Here is a 21,732-nt window from a genome sequence, read left to right as displayed (position 1 = left end):
CATCCTCTCCACCTTTGTAAAAGATAACAGTAACTTGACAGGGAGACTCCCTTCACAACGTCTACCAAATCATCACGCAGTATGTTTCAAATATCTTACAATTTTGTCAGTTATACCTCAGAAGAGCTGGAAAAAAACAAAAACAAAAATGATGTGTTTGTCAAAGTAGGGGAAGAATGAAATAACCTGCAGATTAAGACTGAGATCTAAGAGTTGACATTTAATTCAAATTGTGGATGTTCTGGGATGCTGAGTGATTTTCTCTTTTTAAAAATAAAATAATCAAAAACTTTCTTGTTAACGCATATGCTGTTTCCACAGAAATGTACAAGATGTAAAATGGTCATTCCAAAGTCAGTTTATCTGAAAAAAGACAAATTATATGAAGTCTATGTTTATCTTTATTTAACTAAATGTTCTTAAAACTTCCTAAGCTCAAATGATATGTCACAAAATAGTGTCAGAAACATGAAGATATAAATAAATTAAAACATTTGGATTATAATGTCAGTTTTAATTTTAATAAAATAGATAATTTCCTACTACATAGAGAGCAAGTCCATCCACTCATTGATAAAATTTTAGAAATATTTCCTATAAAAAGTTTAGTAGTTGATTGGGAATGAATCCATTAGAACATGATTTCTATAGGTACAGAGTGTTCCCATCCTCACCCCCATACTTACTAATTTTGAGAAAATTTAAAAATACAGAAAAGTACAAAAAATAAGACAAGATATCCATATACCACAATCCAGAATTAACCAGTATCTCAATATATTTTTTTGCAGTCTTTTAAGAGAAATTGATGTTTATGTATAAAACTGAAGTCCCCCTCTAACAGCCCCCTCCCCCACACGCATTCCCTTCCCTTCTCCACTCTTCACAGGCAACCACTATCAAGAGTTTGGTCTGTATCCTTCCAACCCATTTCAAAAACACTTAAAAAACATACATACATATTATGTATCCATTACCAATATATAGCACTGAAATTCTGTGAGGAAGTTTTCATTCAAATTTACAAAAATGTCATCGTATTATGTCATTCTGCAACTCTTTCCCCCTCAACATGACTTCTGAGATCTTTCTAATACATATAGATCTCATTTATTACACTTTACAGATATACAGTATTCCATCATAAGTATTTTCCATTTTGTTCCTGATGCGCATTTGTTTCCAATTAATGAGTACTACAAATCATGCCACAGTAAATAGTCTGGTACATAATTTCCTGAGCATACAAACTCAGAGTAGAATTGCTAGATATTTTTCAATTTGCCATAAGGAATGTTTCCCATTCCCAAGGTCATAACCATTTTACTATATAGCTTTCTCATACTTCTGCTTTTAACCCAATCCCCTTATCTTTGTGTATAGTTCATGTTCTATTTTTCCCCCCCTTGGAGAACAAATTACCTCCAAAGCACTTTTTAAAATAGTCTCATTAGCTTCTCAGCTCCTGATGCCTTTTCTATATTATAAATTCTAATAAATGCATAGGTTTTTGCAGAATCTCTTCTGTTCTGCTAAATCAATACCATAGAAGTCTCTTTCTTTCTAATACTTATAGCTTTGTTTTTATTACACTGGTGAAGATCTCCAAATTCATGCAGATGGCAATCATAAAAAAGTTTTCCACTCCCAATTTTAGTGGAAATGCATCTAAAGTTTTCAGTATTACCTTTGCAGTATGTTTTTTATTGGATACAGGATTTTAATCACACAAATGTCTTTCTCTTCAAGATGAATTCTCTGGTGTCCTTTAAGTTTTTAGCTTTTGCTTCCCTCATTTGTGATGCCTTCCTTCAGAATGATTATTTCTGATGTGTTATAAGGTGTAAATTCCTGATGAACACCTTTCATGATATCCACAGGATTTTAATGGGTATGAATTTTCTGGTGTCTAATGTGGTGTGACTTCTGGCTGAAAGCTTTCCCACATTCACTACACTGATAAGGCTTCTTACCTGTGTGTATTCTCAAATGTAGAGCAAGGGTTGAGAACTGCGAGAAAGCTTTCCCACACTCATTACAACCATAGGGTTTCTCACCTGTATGGCTTCTCACATGTACAGTAAGAGATGAACTTTGAGAGAAGGCTTTTCCACATACATTGCATTCATACGGCTTATCACCTGAATGAATTCTCACATGTACAATAAGTGATGTTCGCTGAGAGAAGGCTTTTCCACATTCATTACATTCGTAAGGTTTCTCTCCAGTGTGAATATTTTGATGTTTTATGAGGTACTTCTTCTGACCAAAAGCTGTTCCACATTCATTACACTTGAAGGGTTTCTCTCCGATATGAATTTTCTCATGCTCAGTAAGGTTTGATTTGCCACTGAAGGTTTTCCCACACTCCTTACATATAAAGGGCTTCTCTCCTGTGTGAGTTCTCTGGTGCCTGATGAGGTTTGACTTCTGAATGAAAGCTTTTCCACAGTCCTTACACTCAAAAGGTTTTTCTCCAGTGTGAATTTTCTGATGGGTAAGAAGGTTTTCCTTCTGGCTAAAGGATTTTCCACATTCATTACATTCAAAAAGCTTCTCTCCAGTATGGGTGTTCTGATGTTTAATGACATACTGCTTTTGGCTGAATGCTTTTCCACATTCATTACATTCAAAAGGTTTCTCTCTATTATGAAAATGCTCATGCTCAGTAAGAGTTGATTTGTGGCTGAAGATTTTCCCACATACCTTACAGGCAAAGGGGTTTTCCCCACTACAAATTCTCTGCTGACTGAGGTGTGACATCTGAATGGAAGCTTTCCCACATTCACAAGGTTTCTTTCCTGTATGAATTTTTTGATGAATGGAAATTTACTTTTAGCTGAAGGTATTTCCACATTTCTTACATGTGCTGGGCTTCTCTGTGTATGGCCTTTCAAATGTAGAGTAAGAGATAAGGTTCAAGAGAAAACTTTATCATAATCAGTACATTCAGAGCTTTCTAACTCTAAATTTTCTAAATATTCAGTGAAATTTATAACCTTCACTGATTTCTCTCCAGTATGAATTTTCTTCTGCTCAATGAGATGTTATCTAGGTAAAGGATTTTCAATATTCTTTAGAAGCACAGGATTTCTCTCCAGCCTGACTTCAACATTGAATGAGGTGCAACATACAAATGAAAGTTTTCCCACATTCAGCAAATTCATAGGTTTTCTCTCCAGTATGAATGCTCTGATATCATGTGGGGTTCAAATTTTTAATGAAGGCATTTCCACACTGATTTTATACCCTTTTACAAAAAGGGTTATCACTACAAGGAGTAAGCTGTGGAAGATTTCCACACTATTTAAATCGATGATTCTTTCCTACACAACTAACTCTAAATTGTGTTTCAAACTCTAGGTTGAAAAGGCTGTTGCCTTAAAAGATAGTCTGATATCAAAGGAAGCACTTTTCCAATTTTCTTAGTCACTGCTTTTTTTCTGTCTGTACTTTATTGAAGCTGGATGCAACTTGTCTCCCAAGTCTTGTTGCCAATCTATCTGTTCATCATCTTCTCAAGCTTCTTCTAAATAAAATGGAGTACAAAGAATCATCATTTAAAGCAGTCAATGTATAACGTGCTTAGAACTGTGGCTGGCACATGGTAAGCACCCATAAATGTTAGCTTTATGTTATCATTATTTATGAATTTTCCCATTATTAGGAATGAAATTTCAGATTGTGCTTTGGGGGATGAACTAGCTCAAAGTATGAAAGACTCCTCATGATCAATGTCTTCAACTAAATTTGAGATGGAAACCCTTGAATAGGACACCTGGTTGAAACTTAAACATTCACATATATACAAACAGCTCAGAAAACTCTTGAAAAATAACAACTTCATAATCCAGCAAATTGAATATAACAAAAAATGAGGGATTAACAAACAGGATAAAAAGATAACCACATAAAATTGAGAAAGTCTACCAGGGATTCTGAAAAAGAGAAAGGAAAAGCCAACTGCTTCCTTCTAAAATTCCATTCAAAGGACAAGAAAAGGGAAAATGGCACAAACTCACAAGAAAGAAGAATGACAGGCAACATCAATACACACAGGTATTAACATTTTTTTTTAATAACAAAGTACATGGAGGATTTTCGACAGAAGAGCTGAGGAAGTTCAAATAACATAAAGGCACTGCAGAAGAGGACAATGAGGTCAAGCAAGCAAACCTGTGCCACAAAATATCATAAAGACTCAGAAAATGAAGGGAAATTTTAAGCACCTCAAAAGAAGGAATAGTATTTGCTGTAAAAATAAAATTTGTTTAAGTTGCAGCTGGCCCCTTACTGTCAGTCATGAGGACAAAGGGCCACTCCTTTCACAAAGTCAAAGTTATTCTTTGCAGGAATTTAATCACAGAAGCCTCAGTCTCAGGGACACTCAACAAATGAGATGACAGGTGCTATACTGAAAGCAATGGGATGTATATGTAATATGGTGAGACCCCAGCTCCATTCTGTAGTCGATGCCAAAAGTGTTGGAAACTTTGAGTAGGATATGAAAGGACCCTTTTCTGGACAAACTAAAAGGCCAGTGAAAAACTTAAATAGGATGCCTCCCATCTAAGATGATACTTATTTGTGGTCATTTTTTTCTGGTGAAACAAAGGACCTGGCCACATCTGATCATGAGAGTAAGATAGTGTAACTCAGAAGGAGACCCCCAGGTCCATGAGGCATTCTAGGCTCTACTCTTTATCCACTGACTAGAAGCACCCAGGAACAAAAGAGCTTACCTTTTAGTGAATCACTCTTACACATGACTGTTTAGCCAATACTCCACACACAGGAGAGAAACCCCACTAACATGAAAGATCAACACTGAAAGACAGTAAGAAACTCTAAGGAAATAAAGGTAAGGCACAGCAAACAACAAAACCCTGAAACCAACTGCAGACAGTTATGAGAAGGGATTTTATCAGTCAAACAGTAACAGCATTCTGGAAGCAAGAAACAGAAAAAGTTCCCTCAGAAACTAAGACTGGGGACAATGGGGTGGGGTGAGAGGTAAGGTAAGGGTAACTGTATTACCATTCACCAATAACAGGGTTTCCATAGTGCAGGATTGCACTGCTTCACTCTAGCAAACTCAGGCATGGCCAGATGCCTTGTTTGGTCAATGACATATAAGCACAGGTGACAACTGTCATTTCCTGATAGAAGTTATAAGAAGACACACTGAAGGATAAACCAAAGTAATAAAATAGCTGAGTAAAAGAAGTTCCAGAAAATGAAAGGGGGAAACTGGCTTAGAGGAAATATTCAAAGAACAAACAAATGTCCTCTCCTCTAAGTCATGACTCTCCAGACGTCTTAAAAGGTGCACTTGGTACCCTGCACAATGAATAATAAAAGATGAATATCTAGACACATTACTGGGACATTTCAAAACAGCAAGGAGGCGAAAAATGCTTTCAAAAGAAAGAACATACATCATTCAAAGAAAAGAGAATAAAATTTCCCAACAGAAAGACAGGAAGCTAGAAGACAGAATTCTGATTGAAAAAAATTTAAGCTTAGACTATCAATCTAATGAGACAGTCAAGTACAGGCATTTTTCAGTTATGCAAATGCCCAAAATGCACCTCTTCTCCCAGGATGCTATTAGAAGATGTGTTCCACCAAAATCAGTAGACAGAGATGGTAACAGATATAGAATCCAAAAATGAGGGGATGTACAGGGGGGTAAAAAATGAAGTAATTTCTATGTTAATGGTGATGAAAAGCTACAAGGTAAGAGATGACTATCAGGTCAGAGTACAGCCTGGTCTACCCTGAAGTAAGAGGACAAGAATTCTAGACTTATTGTCCCCAAAGGGAAAAATGGAGATTTCCCAATGCATGTAACAATGTAGAAACTAGTACTGAGAAGGCTTTGAACTATTCTGAATAGGAATTCTGTGCTTTAGTATAGGAAAATCAAGCAAACAAGAAGTGTAGTGAGTATCAAATCCATGAAAAGCAAAAACTATAAAGAATATTAATTTTATACACATATACTTCTGTTGTACACAAGAGGATGACAGTTGTCTCAAGGGAAAGCACTTGGGCAAACAAATTAAGTTGTGAGCGAAACCTAGCCACTTTACTCATGAAGCACCATTTTTTACTTTATTTCATGCTGCACCATTAATTTGCTTTAAACAATTAATAAATGCTTTACCAAATATGGTTATTAAGACTTGGGCATTGTTTGGCACAAACTTTCTTCAGACAAAAAGAGAATCATCTCAAGGGAAATAATTGATAGTATATGCTGCCAATGATAGAATTTAAGTTCTCAAACAAAAGTAAAAATCAGGATTTTGGAAAACCTGTTTCCTCCACCATGTGATTGAAACTTCCAAAGACTTTTCTAATGAGACTGGTAATGTTAACAAAATATGACATTTTGATATTGTATGAGTTACGTCAACACTTGTGTGTTCAGTCGTGTCTGACTCTTTGCAACCCCATGGACTGTAGCCCACCAGACTCCTCTGTCCATGGAATTTTCCAGGCAAGCATACAGGAGCAAGTTGCCATTTCCTTCTCCAGAGGATCTTCCTGACCCAGGGATTGAACTGGTGATCTCTTGTGTCTCCTGCATTGGCAAGCAGGTTCTTTACCAGCTGAGTCACCCAGGAAGGCCCCCATGTCAACATTTGAAAGAGCTGCAGTTCAACTGGCTAGTGCATGATGGGTTTCCCTGGTGGCTCAGAGGGTAAAGTATCTGCCTGCAATGTGGGACACCTGAGTTCAATCCCTGGGTTGGGATGATCCCCTGGAGGAGGGCATGGCAGCCCACTCCAGTATTCTTGCCTGGAGAATCCCCATGGACAGAGGAGCCTGGTGGGCTACAGTCCACGGGATCACAAAGAGTCAGACACAACTGAGCAACTAAGCACAAAATGCATGATGTTACAAAATCACGCATGGGTCAGAAATCCATTCAAAGTTTAAGATAAATGGATATTGTGTAAGAGAACAGAAAAATCTGTTATAATTTCAAATTTCACATTGTGGCTAATCTTGAAAAAATTACCACTTGTGAAGTGTTAGTATAGTACCAAAGAATATTCACAATTATCTGAAAAGGCTATTAAAACACTGCTCCACAAACATGCAAACAATGCCACTCTTCTCACTAAACTCTTTTATTTTGGAAAACTGTTACTTAAGAATTGTAATTTAAGTAAATTTATATGTAATGAGATTATTATTTGAGTTTTTTAAATTAATAAATATTTTCAAAAGTTTCTCAATTTTACATTAAATAAACATAAAAGTCCACATAATAAACCAAAGCCCTTTGGAGGCCCTCAAGTTTTAGGACTGACTATAAATGCTACTGTTCATGGGTAATGGGTTACATTCTGTGATGAGGAAAATGTGATAATGGTGATAATTAAACAACTTTGTGAATATACTAAAAAACACTGAACTGTATATTCCCAAAAGGGTAAATTTTATGTTATCTGAAATACATCTCAATAAAGCTGTTTTTTTAATTAAAAAAGAAAATGTGAAGAGTTCCTAAGACCAAAAAGTTTGGGAATTGATGCTCAAAACATTTCTCATTATTCATTCAACAAATACCTTCTTCTACCTTCTTCTGTGAGTCTGGCATAGTTCTAAGCTCCAAGGATAAAAAGCACTGAACAACACTGACAAAACTTTCTGCACCCATCAAGTTTACATTCTAGTGGACAGAAAAAAAAAAATAAAAGAGAAGGTTTGTTAACAAGTTTTAACTGCTATGGGAAAAAATTAGGGAATGGAAAAAGAGTTATAGTTTTAGACAGAACAGCTTCTGAAAAGGTTAAGATTCATGACCTGAAGGAAGAAAGAGAGTGATCCTTACAGATGCATGGAGGAAGAGCATTCTAAGTAATGGTTAAGTTCAGAGGCCCTGAGAAAAAGCCTACCAAGCATGTTAGGTATGCAATCAATGAATCACAATTAGGCATACTACGTTCCTTATATCCCTCGGTTTAACCCAACCCCTTCTTATATCTTAGGCTTCTTATAATCTATAGAACCTCCTGGAATCAGCTCCAGTAACAGGCTCCTGAAGACTTCTCCAATCTTGTCTTGTACTTCTAAACATCTTTCCCTTAACTTCTATTCACAATCACACTTCACTTTTCTTAAAATAAGTGTTTCATATAAAGTATTTCTAAACCCAAATTTCTACATAGCTAAGTCAATATACTAACTATAATCTGAGATGCTGGACTGCAGTAATGGCTGTACTCCTTTTTTCTTTGGATGGCTGACAATTAAGTATTTTTAAATACAAGGGGCAAAATCAAGGGGGAAATAAAGGAGAGGACAGTTTACCATTTAAAGATTAAAAAGACAATAACCAGATCCAACATTTAAACCTTGACTGGATTCTGGCATTAAAGACAAAAGAGCTATACAAGGTATTTTGGAGGCAACTGGGGAAATCTAAATATTATTACATAATATTAATCATCTAAGGTATAGGGAAACAGTGGAAACAGTGGTTGACTTTATTTTGGGGGGCTCCAAAATCACTGCAGATGGTGATTGCAGCCATGAAATTAAAAGACGCTTACTCCTTGGAAGGAAAGTTATGACCAACCTAGACAGCATATTAAAAAGCAGAGACATTACTTTGTCAAACAAAGGTCCGTATAGTCAAGGCTATGGTTTTCCCAGTAGTCATGTATGGATATGAGAGCTGGACTATAAAGAAGACTGAGTGCCAAGGACTTGATGCTTTTGAACTGTGGTGTTGGAGAAAACTCTTCAGAATCTCTTGGACTGCAAGGAGATCCAACCAGTCCATCCTAAAGGAGATCAGCTCTGGGTGTTCACTGTTAGGACTGATGTTGAAGCTGAAGCTCCAATACTTTGGCCACCTGATGTGAAGAGCTGACTCATTTGAAAAGACCCTGATGCTAGGAAAGATTGAAGGTTGGAGAAGGGGATGACAGAGGATGAGATGGTTGGATGGCATCACCAACTCAGTGGACATGGGTTTGGGTAAACTCCAGGAGTTGGTGATGGACAGGGAGGCCTGGCGTGCTACAGTTCATGGGGTTGCAAAGAGTCAGACACAACTGAGCGACTGAAGTGAACTGAAGGTATGATAACAGTATTTCTGTTATGTGGGCCCCCCCATTAACATTATTTTTAGAAAATGCAAACTTCATTATTTAGGAGTTAAATGTCATGCTGTTTCAATGCACACAATACTCATGCACTAGGAAACAGATACATCAAACATGGCAAAATACATATTACGGAATCTATGTGGTGGATATACAGTAGATCAATGTACTCTTCTTTCAATGTTTTTACTGTTTGAAGATGTTAAGAACAGATCTAAAAAAATCTTTCTACAATAATTCAGATTATTTAATAAGTTACTGCATGTGTAATCAAAATTTCAGACAGAAAAAATAAAATATTGCCCTTCCTTTCAACAGGTCCATATGATAGATTCCACACATAAAAGTAAAAAACATGTAAGATGTTTACTATGGACTTTTGAATTTCTGTGCAAAATGTGAAGCAGGATGGACAATCATATGGTAGATCAATAAAAGAGGAATTAAGTAACAGGTTTAAATAATCAGGAAATGAAAAAGTAGGGAATTTTATAATCAAAGGCCAAGATTCAAATAATTTTATATAGAGAAGGAAATATGTTCACATTACACAGGGTTAATATGTCCTCTCCTGATTAAACTGTATCTTTTCAAAGGCTTGACTGACCATGTCACAAGGACCAAGAGAAAGGAAATGATCTAGACCTAATTTGATGTGACATCTGGACCTGAAATAATGAGCTGAAACCTCTGTCTAACACAGTGAAAATGAAGTCACAATTGGATAATTGTTTATCCCATAAATAGGTAAAATTATGGTGGGCAAGACAGAAAGGCTGGAGGTGGAAAAATAAAGATATTTTTAGAAAGCCTGGGACTTCCCTGGTGGCTCAGATGGTAAAGTATCTGCCCTACAATGGGGGAGACCTGGGTTGGGCAGATCCCCTGGAGAAGGAAATGGCAACCTACTCCAGTACTCTTGCGTGGAAAATCCCATGGATGGAGAAGCCTGGTAGGCTACAGTCCATGGCATCGCAAAGAGTCAACACACAACTGAGCGACTTCACTTCACTTTCCTTTTACTTCTAACTTCAGAACGAATGAGTCATTTCTGAGAATTAATTTATAAAAGGAAAGAGGAAAGGCAGAATGCAGAATTCCAGAAGACATGTCCAATAAGAGGACAGAGTGAAAGGGGAGAAAAAAGCAAAAGATGGGGAAACACTTAGATAAAGCAACAAAAGCACCCACAAAGCTGAATCTGGAAAGAACTCCTAGAAGAGTGACTCAATCATAAGCAGATCTTTTCCTCTAAAACGGTAAAATAAAGACATGTTGGGATTTCCCTGATGGTCCAGTGGTTAGGACTCCGCCCTCTCGCTGCCAAGGGCCCAGGTTCAATCCCTGGCTGGGGAACTAAGGTCCCATAAGCCTCAAAGTACAGCCAAAAAAACCAAAAAGACATCTCTGCTCACTTTGTCTGAGAAGGAGAAAGATAAAGACAAAAAGGAAAAACTGCATTGTTGGTAAAAGTAGGAAATAGCTATAATTCTAATGTCCTACTAGGAAGAATATGAGTAGGCAGCTGTCACTGCTGTTTTTAGGAAGAGCTCTTATGCACAACACTCTCCAAAATCAAACGGCAGTCTCAGGGGGTCACATCACCACCTCCTAGTTTCTAACAACAGAATCTAGGAATGCAGGCTGGATGCAGGAGACTTGGACACAATGGCATCTCTGAATGGTAAGAAAAGTAGAACTGAGCAAGGATATACAGACACCACCACTGATTAAAGCAGCTTGTCAGTATAGCAAAATATACATCTTCTCAACTTTCTAGGTTCCCTAAATTCCTGACTTTCCAGCTCCCTAGATTCCTGACTGCCTACCTGAATATGCACTTAGATGATGGATAGGTAGACAGGACACAATTAACAAGTCCATAAGAAAATCCTTGCTCGGTTTCCCAAAATTCCTGAAGTCTTCTTGTCTCATCCTCGTCTAGTTAAGTCGTCAGTAACTTCTCTTTCTCTCATATCCAACATATAATCAGTCAATCTTTCAACTATTCCTTTAAACCATCTTAAAAATCTGACCACTTGTCACTAAGTATAACTATTACCTAGATCACTGCAGTAGTGATCACTCACATTAATCTCCTAGCCTTGGCCCCCTATACTATATTTTCTTTATAGCAGCTCAAATTTAATTCTGATCTTTTCACTCACCTCAAAAACCTTTGATGGCCTCTCAAATCACTCAGAATAAAGGCCAAAGTCTATGATTTGGCCTGTTACCTAACCAAACGCTTTATCACTCTGCTCAAGCCCACTGCCCTTATCACTATTTCTTTAAGAGGAAGCTCCAGCCTCAGGGCTTTTAAGACTTTTTGTTCCTTTTGGCTGAATGCTCTTCCACCAAATACTGCATACTGCATTCTCATACTCTTAAATGTTACTCTCTTAATGAGACCTTTCCCTAACTTATTTAAAATTATAACCTCCAACTGGCCCTCACTATGCAAGTTTTCCTTGCTTTATTCTTCTTCATAGGACTCACCACCATCTGATAGAATACATTTTTTACCTATTTACTCATAGTCTGTCTTCCCCAATTAGAATGTAGACCTCAAGAGGGAGGAATTTTTGACTGCTTGATTCACTAACATTTCCCTAGTACTTGAAATGGTGCTAAATATAAATCATGCAGGAAATACTTATTGAATATATCAATATACCATGTTGGTAGACATGTAAATTGGTTTACTTCTTTTCAGAACAATGTGCCTATTCTATCTAATCTATAAATAAACTTAACTTTGACCGAGCGTTTCTACTTAGAGTAAATTAGGATGTAACTGTATCTGCACATCTCTGCAAAGCAATATAAACAAGTGTATTGACTTGCATCTTCACTCACACAAGTCTGGAAACAACCTAAATGTCCATTAGAGGCAGGTTAAATGAATTAAGTGTTGATGGAGAAAAGAAGAAAACTATGTACACAATAGAATACATACCATCATTTAAATGAAAAGACTGAGCGCTTATATATATATTTGTATTTGTACCACAGATACATTAATATATGCTTATTTATTCACAGACTACCTCAAGAAGAATCCATGTGAAACTCTTAAGTGATTGCAGCTTTGAGAAAGAACTACAGGACCAAAGGTCAGATGTTTTCACTGATGTTAAAAATTTTTTTACAAATTCATGTACTATGTTAAATAATAAATACAGACTCATCCATCCATTCATCTATACACACACACATAGCAAAAAAGCAGAACTGATTTCTACAGCAAAAACTTCTGAAAAGAGGTACACTGGGGCAGAAGGGAAGGAGGCAGGAGTTTATTGATACAATAATAGGGGAACTAGATAAGAAGACAACAGGAAGTGTGATTACAGATGTAAAATAGGATGCTGAAGCATTTAACCACTGAAAAATGAAAGAAATTGGTAAGTAATAAAAAGGAAACTGGAGAAGGCAATGGCACCCCAATCCAGTACTCTTGCTTGGAAAATCCCATGGACGGAGGAGCCTGGCGGGCTGCAGTCCATGGGATCGCAAAGAGTCGGACACAACTGAACGACTTCATTTTTACTTTTCACTGTCATGCATTGGAGAAGGAAATGGCAACCCACTCCAGTGTTCTTGGCTGGAGAATCCCAGGGACAGAAGAGCCTGGTAGGCTGCCATCTCTGGGGTCGCACAGAGTCGGACACAATTGAAGCGACTTAGCAGCAGCAGCAGAAGCAAAAAGGAAACTAAATATCAGACAATATGTAAACCTAACATTAAAAGACAACTCACAAGGAAAGGAGACTACACACACCAGGAGTTATGAGACTGAGGCTATCATGAAGACAGAGCAATCACAGAGAGGCAGAGGGAATGAAGTGTGAAGGGCTGACATGCAGAATAAAAATAAGAAGGGCACCTGGCCCTCTAGAATCTGATTAAAGGGATCGACTACTGAAAGAAAAAATAATGACTGGAAATGTCCTTCAGGTTTCTAAAGACTCACTCTAAGACTAGGGCTGGTAACAAAGCTTTTCAGAAGCGCTGACTGAACAACTGTGATGTGCCTGGTTGTGATGCACTCACCTGAACAAACTTCCCTTCCACTTCTTTCTCCACCATCCAGAGTTCGTCTTCGTGCTTCAACAGAGGATCACATCCAGCCTGATCAGTTCACAACCTGCTACTGGGGAAATGACACAGCACTAGAATGTTAATGCTGGAGCCAAAGTTCTCTCCTAGAACTCGGCTGAGCCCTGGGGCCTCCCGGCCTTCTGAAGGATGAGGACGATGCACAAGGAAGTGACCCTGTGAAAAAGAATAAAGTAATAACTTTTTGCCTTAAGAGATTAAAGCATATACAACTATATGAGAAAAGGTACTATCTGGATCCAGAATTTCAAAGCCATATACTCATTAAACCATTTAAGGCTCCAGACACTGAGAAATGGAGGAAGAAAGGGGCAATTTATTTTGAGAATTTGACTTACATAAGAAAAGCTGTTCACATCTTACATGACTGGCTGCTACTGTTCTCTAGCACCACACTTCTACGTAGGTTCCTAAGTATGATTTTAACTGTGACCCTGACTCTTGGATGAAATTTAATATTCATTATCTAGAACAACATATGCCTATCACAACTAAGTCACATGGATAAAGTTGTTCTTAACAGTATTTAGGAACAAAAACTGAAAAAGTGTTCCTGGATTCCTAATATTTGATTGCAATATACTCTAAATGAAACTATATATTAAAAATGTCCCATAAATATGTTCACCCACACATTCAAAACAACAACAAAGAGTTATGAACATTATTGGGACAATAGACAAAAATCTGAATATAGACTTTGAAATAATAGTATTAATATTATATTTTCTGATTTTGATTACCATGATGATGTATAAGAATGTCCTTGTTCTTAGAAAATTTATGCTGAAGTATTTATAGATAAAGGGAGCAGTATACAACTTAGTCTCAGTGCAAAAGAACCTACACATTTCTGGAGAATTAGAGAAGGAAAAATAAGGCAATTTAAAAAGTAAATGGTGAATTTGGGTAAAGTGTATATGGGACTTCTCTGTACATTGCACTCTTCTCTAGAAAGGGTACATGCAGCTTTTCTATAAAGTTGAAATTACTTTAAAAAAAAAAAAGCAAAATCCTAAAAAATACAAGTTACTACTTATACACTCTATCTACTATGCATGGTGAAAAAGCACAGTCACCAACTTGTACTGGGGTACGGCAGATGGAAGGCTCAGAGCATGACTTAAATAGTAATGTACACAGAGATAAACATGAGAGTGTGGGTTGCCTAGAAACAACCTGCAAGAAGAAGGAGATCAAGTTTGATCTGGACATTCAGAGTGTCAGGTTTCTAAGGAACATGCAGGCAAATATATCCATTAGGCAACTGCATACATAAACAGGGAGCTCAGAACAGCCTAGAATGGAAATGGCAATCTGTCAGCTGTCAGACTATAACTGCTGCAGAAGATAGGTGGAATGTTATGTGATTGCTTATAGAGAACATACACAGTATGTGAATGGTCAAGGACAGAATCCTAGGAACACCAATGGTCAAGGAGACAAGGAAACATTTCGCAGGAGCAAGGTGACTGCTTAGTTTCAATCTTTTAAGTACTTTTCCTTAAAACCATACAAAATATTAAGCAAAATGGGTTAATGGGAAGAGGAGAGTAAGGGGCAAGCAGCTACCCATACATTACACCTGTACTGAAAGTAGTAGAGAGAATTTAACTCTAAATTATATGTCAGTGTGGCCCCAAAACCTAAAATAGCAGAGGTGGTACAGGAAGGACAATAATGTGTGACAGTGTAGCAAGAGAGACTAAGATAATGGTGAGAGTTCCTTACGGTAGCAGACTTCAGAAATAACCAGGAAAGATTCATTCTCAGAATGAGGAACTCACCCTGAGTGAGAACTGTGGTCATCAACAAGACTCATGACAAAAAAAACCACCACCACCCAAACTCCATGTTATCTCTACCAAAGGAAAACCCACATAGGGGGCCTACAGAGTGAGTTGCAAAAAAGCCTATGAAGAACTAGGAATGCTGAGGGAGATTCTAAGGACTTAGGGAGTTTAGAAATCCACAGCTAATATTTCCTTACAGAATGAGTCTTACTCTAAGACAGAATCAATGAGAGTAAAACCTAGATTAAACTGAAAAAGACTGCAGGGGAAGCAGAACAGACTTAAAAAGCACTTAGGAGTGGGGTGACCCCAGATTTAGAAACCTCTAAAAGTAAATGCATCATCCTGGAAGGCAACTACTATGAAGATTTATGGGAAATAGAAAGAGAAAGATAGAGGTCGGCCTCAACCAAGTTAGGGTCAACTAGCCAAAGAACAGGAGGAAGCTTTTAAACACTAGAAGAGGCAGGAGAGCCTCGAAGCACAGAATGCTACTATGTTTCTCTTTTCCTGGTACTTGTCTAGGAAAATCTACCTCCTACAAACATGGCAAATACTTTGTGTCTATACAAGGAGGCTTTAAGAAAAACAGTGGCAATCAACAGCAGAATTTTCCAACAATTAAACTCACCTGAAAATTACTGCCACAAATACATAAAAAAAGAAAAATAATGTAACAAAATTATTTTTTGAAAAAGACAAAAACTTTAAGCAAACAAAAGCTATAAAAAGAACACAAAAGATAAATGGAGAAAGTGAGTTACAAAACGGTCACCCAAAAGGAGGAAATGGAAAAACAGAATATGAATGGGTATATTATTTTTGTTGTTTGATGTTTTAAAGACTGTAGTTATCAGAGTTTAGAGAGATTTTTATTTCCTTGATTAATGTGATCTTTCCTGGTTGTTGTATATGAGGCTTGGCAGTGGTCTCAGTTTTAAACTTTTTATTTCTACTCACACCCACAGAGATCCAGGCAGGAGGAGTAATATTTACACATATAGGTCATCATAATCTACATCTGACCACAAAACCCAGCATCTTATCTAATGCAAAAACATTAAGGGCATTTCTATTAAATTCTAAATAAAGATAAGGATGCCCAAAGTCTCGTTTTAAATAATTACATTTAAATGTAATTATAAACAATAATAGGTTGAGCAGGGAATAAAATTAACTTATAGAAACCAACAAGCTTTATATTATATACCACAACAAAGACTCCATTCATAACAGCAATGTAATAAAGGACCTAGAAATAAATTTAGTAAAAAGTATCTAAAATTTATATGAAGAAAATTTTAAGACACTCTAAAAGACCCAAAAGGAAACTAGCATATATACAACACACAATATGTACACACACAGGAATATTCAACACTATAGTGCCTTTCCCTAAAATTATTTTACAAAATTTAATGCAATATCAATTAGCTTTTTCCTAGAACTAGACAAGCTTATTCTAAAGTTTACATAGAAAAATAAATGAGAATAGTTAAGAAACTGAAAGAGATAAGCAATAACAGGAGACCAACTATACTAGATATTAAAACAAAATCATAAAGCTCACACACTAAAAAGATAAATATGGGTACATGAATACAGACTAGAAGATGGATGAGAATATAAAGTCCAGAAACAGACCAAATACATGAAAATTTACTATATGATCAAAATAAAGAATCTTAAAATAGTAGAGTTAAAGGTCTTTTAACATTAATAAATGGTGTTGGAAGTACTGGGTAGCCTACTGGAAAAAAATATAAATCTGGATGCATACCTAAATATCATATGCTAGGATATGAAAACCCATAAAAATTACAACCCTGTAAGGATTTGAAAGTAAAGATGAAACTTGGAGTGAGAAAGGCTTTCTATGACCATAAATGGGAGAAGGCAATGGCACCCCACTCCAGTACTCTTGCCTGGAGAATCCTATGGATGGAGGAGCCTGGCAAGCTGCCATCCATGGGGTCACTAAGAGTCGGATATAACTGAGCGACTTCACTTTCACTTTTCACTTTGATGCATTGGAGAAGGAAATGGAAACCCACTCCAGTATTCTTGCCTGGAGAATCCCAGGGACAGCGGAGCCTGGTGGGCTGCTGTCTATGGGGTCACACAGAGTCGGACACGACTGAAGTGACTTAGCAGCATGACCATAAATGAAAAGACCAATTAACTAACATCATTTTAACTAACTGATAAATCTAACATAAAAACAAAAACTTCCTGATTCCACATGATTCTTAAAAAGAAACAACCACTGAACAATATCAAAACACAAATTTAAAACGTGAAAAAAACCTGCAACTCATCTCACATAGGACTAACTTTCTAATGTAATTTAACAGTTCCTAGAAGGAAGAGGCACTCTATAGTAAAAGGAGGAAAAAGATATGGACAGTTCCCATATAAGTACATGTGGCCTTTAAAGGTACTCAACCGCACCCATAATAGAGATGTAAATTAAATCTACATTTAGATATCAATTTTCACTCATACTTTTGCCAAAAAAATAAAACATTCAACACTACACTCTGATGGTAAGGTTCTAGAAGAGAAGTGTTCTTGCAGATAAGAACATAAGGGCTAAGAAATTACTTAGCCCTATGTGCAATTCCACTTGCAGCAATCTACTTTAGAGATAATCAAGGGCCTTCCCAAGTGGCGCTAGTGGTGGTAAAGAATCCTCCTGCCAATGCAGGAGAACCTTTCATAAGTACAAAATGACAGGTGAAAAATTACTCATTACTGCCAAGTAATTAGTAACAGCAAAAGATTAGGAATAACCCAAATGTCCAACAGCAGAATCAACTACAGTGTACACACGTACACACACACACACACACACACACACACACACACACACACACAGGCAGTTAAAAATCATGTATATGATTAAGAAAGGGTATCTCCGGGATATATTGTGAAGTGACGAAAAAGAGGAATGTACAGAATCCATCTTTTACATAAGGACTGGGGACAGGAGGGAAGAATAAATATACACGAATGGCCCACCAAATACAGAATCTATTTGAAAGATAAACAACAAAAAAACCTATTTTTTAAAAAAATTGGGACAGAGATGAATGTGACAGGGAGGAGAGCAAAATGAGATCTCTCTATGAGATAAAGAGTTTTTGTTGAAATGCATTATCTACTTTTTTATATAATCAAATTCATTTCTTAAAAAGCAGTCCCTAAACTGGAAACAAATTGAAATACATGAACTCAACTGTGCATTAACTTGCTAATTAACATAATTCCTCAAAACAAGGATTTATTTCCAATGACTTTAAAACAGAGAACTTTGACTCTACATCTTTAGCGTACTCAGTGGAAGGGCAAAAACAGCCACAAAGAAAATTTTCACAGGATACAGTACATTTATGGTTACTACACTACCAACATTATTATAACTATTTTCAGTTATTTTGAAACTGCAGAATAAAGCAAATAAGCCCACACTTGTATTAACCTACGCCAAAATTTTTTTTACCATAAAATACAATTAGGAGCTATTGAGGCAAAAATCCTGAAACATTTAAACTGAATTAGAAATACTAGTATGAACTCATGATTTTTAAAAATGGGTTTATTCATTCTGTCTATGAAATGGCCTTGAAACAATGTTACCTCTGCAGCAATGAGAGCATCTAGCATCCAGATCTTGGTGTCCAATACCATTTTCCAGTAAAAGGAATCAGAGCTCCTTGGAGAAATGGCCAATTCCAAGTTTGGGAGAAAAGGTACAAGGTGGGCCTGGAGTGGAAGAAGCTTTCAAACTTAAATGGTGGCAAGTTTAAATGAGACAGGAGTTAGCAAGAAGGAAGGCCCACTGAACAAAATTGTGATACTATGACTATCAGAAAGAAAACTAGCTATAAGAGGACAACTTTAAAATGATGATTAAGGAAGAAAAAAACAGGATAAATTTGATACAATTTGAGGTAGCAATCAAATAAAAGTAAAAGTAATGAAAAAACTAGAAAATCATCACTTTGCAAGCCTGAAGAAATTACTGCTGATTCAGCTAAAGGATTATTTATTGGTGTTAAAACCATTCATTAAATGATCGACGAGGATGAGCAAATTATGAAACCATGAAGATTACATTTTGGTCATAAAGGAGAAAATATAATCGCTAGTGGTGGATCAATCATATATTTCTCTCCTGATGTTATTATGTATGCAATTTGAAGATCACCTCTGATGTAGTCTGACCCAAAATAACTCACAATTAGGATCTGTAAAAAATATCACCAGAAGCTCTGTCTTAACCATGAAACCATGGGAAAATAACCATCATGGAAATCAAAGAACAAAATCTCATAAAGAAGGCAGTGATGAGTTGCTAAAGATGAGTGTAACCTGAACAAAGAATTCTAACTTCCTCATTCCAGTTATAAAAGGAAATGTCAAAAAAAAAAAAAAAAAAAAAGGCTTAAACACAGCAATTTTAAAAGAGCATCTGCATATCTGAATCTTTCAGAAATTTTTACCAGGAACAGTAAGAATAACTATACTATTTCTATTTCTGAGGAATTTTTCTCCCTTTCTGTATTTTTAAATTGTTATTTTATATTGGAGTATAGGTGGACTATCAATGACATGTTAGTTAAAGATGAACAGCAAAGAAATTCAGTTATGCCCATAGACCTAGCCATTCTTTTTCAAATTCAATCTCCTACTGATGGACATGAATTGTTCCTAATCTTTTCCTATGTGAAACACTGTACCTGTATCACTTCATGTAAATTCAGGTACATTTGTAGAATGAATTTCCATCTGTAAAATAACTAGGTCAAAAAGAAAAGTAGTTATTATATATACTGTTGAATTACCCTTCATAGGCCTGTTTCCTTCTAATACCAATACTATTTTAATTTCGGAGGATTTAAAATGTTATACCATCAGGGGAACTCCCTGGTAGTCCAGCAGTTAGGACTCTGGGCTTTCACTGCCCAGGGTGTGGGTTCAATCCACACCCTGGCTGGGGAACTAACAAACTCAGCAGTGCGCCAAAAAAAAAAAAAAAAAAAGGTAAAATGTTACTGTTGGGTTCCCACACCCCAACTGCTTTTCTTTTTGAGTTTTACTGGCCATTCTAGCTTGTTTATTTTTCCATATGAAGTCCAGAATCAGCTTAATCTAGGTCCCCCTCCTAAAAAAAAAAAATTTGTGGGTACTTTTATTGGGATAACATGAAAAACACTATTTTTGTTCCTATCTTACATTACGCCCTTCAGCAGTATTTTAAAGTTCTTTTCCGGTAGTTTCTTAAGCTTATTCCTCAATTTTAAAAAAACTGTTGTTGTAAATGATTTTCCTCTATCATACCTTCTAACTGGCAGTTGTTAGCCTATCTGAAAGCTACTGATGTGTAGGTATTGATTTGGTACCCAATTATTTAAAATACAAGAAGGATAATTGTAGGAGATTCCTCAGAAAAAGTACCTTTGTTACTTCACAAAATCCATAACCCGGGAAAACGCATTTAACAGTCAGGATATTTAACTGGTCCAGATTCATGGATAAACACTGCAGGAATTAGTTTTTTCAAAGAACGAAGATAACAGTGCCGAATCTAGAACCTCAAACCCTTGAATCCCCAGTTCTCGGCTTCTGCGCAATAGGACACTGCTTCTAAAAACGGAACGCTGATATTTACTCTAAGACTTAACAGGAGTCCTATTAAAGGACCCCAAAGATCAGGACTTTGGAGACCATCTGAAGCAGGCTCCCTCTAACAAAATTATCCTTTAAAATATTGTTAAAAAAAAACAACAACAGTGATTTGCCTCCTACCCAATTAAAAGGAAACGCACTTTTATACCAAAACCCATTTTAAAATTATTTACCACTTAGCTTTTATAGACCTTCAATCTTCAAGTAAATAAGATGTTCCAGAAAGATGGCACCGTTAATCATCAGCACTTTCGACAAGGGAAGTGCCGCTCGGATGTTATTCTCTCAGTGCCGGTCTCCTACACCTCTGAGAAGCAGCCATACAATCCCGTACCCAGTTTCTCCCTCAACAATCTCAAACATCCGGTCAAATTTGCGGTCAAACTCAGGGTCACGCATCGCTCGAACCCTCCCCAGAGGCCCCCACCCCCACCCTACATGTAGGCCAGCAGCTCTTAAACCCGCTCCCCACTCTCGCACCGCACCCCAATAGATCCGGAATCCTTCCCTTCAACCTCCCCGACCCCATCGGCCCAAGACGCCCACATCCCACCTCCTATTTTCGCGCCACGTGGACCCAGGGGCCGGACTGACCCGCGGACAAAGACCAAAATGTCCACTCGATGCGCTGCGCCTGCGCACTCCGAGGGCGAGTGAGCACTCCCAGAAGTCTTCGCGACGCGGCCCGCACGGTCACGGTGGCCGAGCACAGGCTGGTATCTGATTACCTTCTGTCAACAGCAACCGCGCTTTCCCGGCCTTGGACTACATTTCCCTTAAGGCTTTGCTAGTTGACACTCTACGTCTCTCTGTCTCTTTCCCCCCAGCCAACTTGGCAGGCTCTTCCTGTGATTATGAGGCTCTCAGAGTGAGTAATCCTGACTTGGAGAAAGATAAATTCAAGCATGGTGGAAGGTTTGGAAAGGGAACCCCTTTCTTTGAAGGCTTTCGAGGGCAATGTCAAACGGGCGAAGCCCAGACTGTGGGTATGAGGACGC

The 21,732-nt window shown here is 37.2% G+C and overlaps 1 protein-coding gene across 1 annotated transcript; it reads right to left on the bottom strand.

Moving 5' to 3' along the window:
• On the bottom strand, nt 201–21,380 carry ZNF146 (zinc finger protein 146). The gene is made up of 3 exons (XM_013971217.2): nt 21,288–21,380; nt 13,185–13,406; nt 201–3,529 (listed from the first exon to the last, which is right to left on the bottom strand). The coding sequence occupies exon 3, from the start codon at nt 2,761–2,763 to the stop codon at nt 1,885–1,887; it is 879 nt and encodes a 292-aa protein (XP_013826671.2). The 5' UTR covers nt 2,764–3,529; nt 13,185–13,406; nt 21,288–21,380; the 3' UTR covers nt 201–1,884.

This window comes from Capra hircus, chromosome 18 (assembly GCF_001704415.2).
Source record: "Capra hircus breed San Clemente chromosome 18, ASM170441v1, whole genome shotgun sequence".
Taxonomy (NCBI): domain Eukaryota; kingdom Metazoa; phylum Chordata; class Mammalia; order Artiodactyla; family Bovidae; genus Capra; species Capra hircus.
The sequence above is the reverse complement of the archived record's forward strand: the minus strand, read 5'-3'. Positions and strand labels throughout refer to the sequence as shown.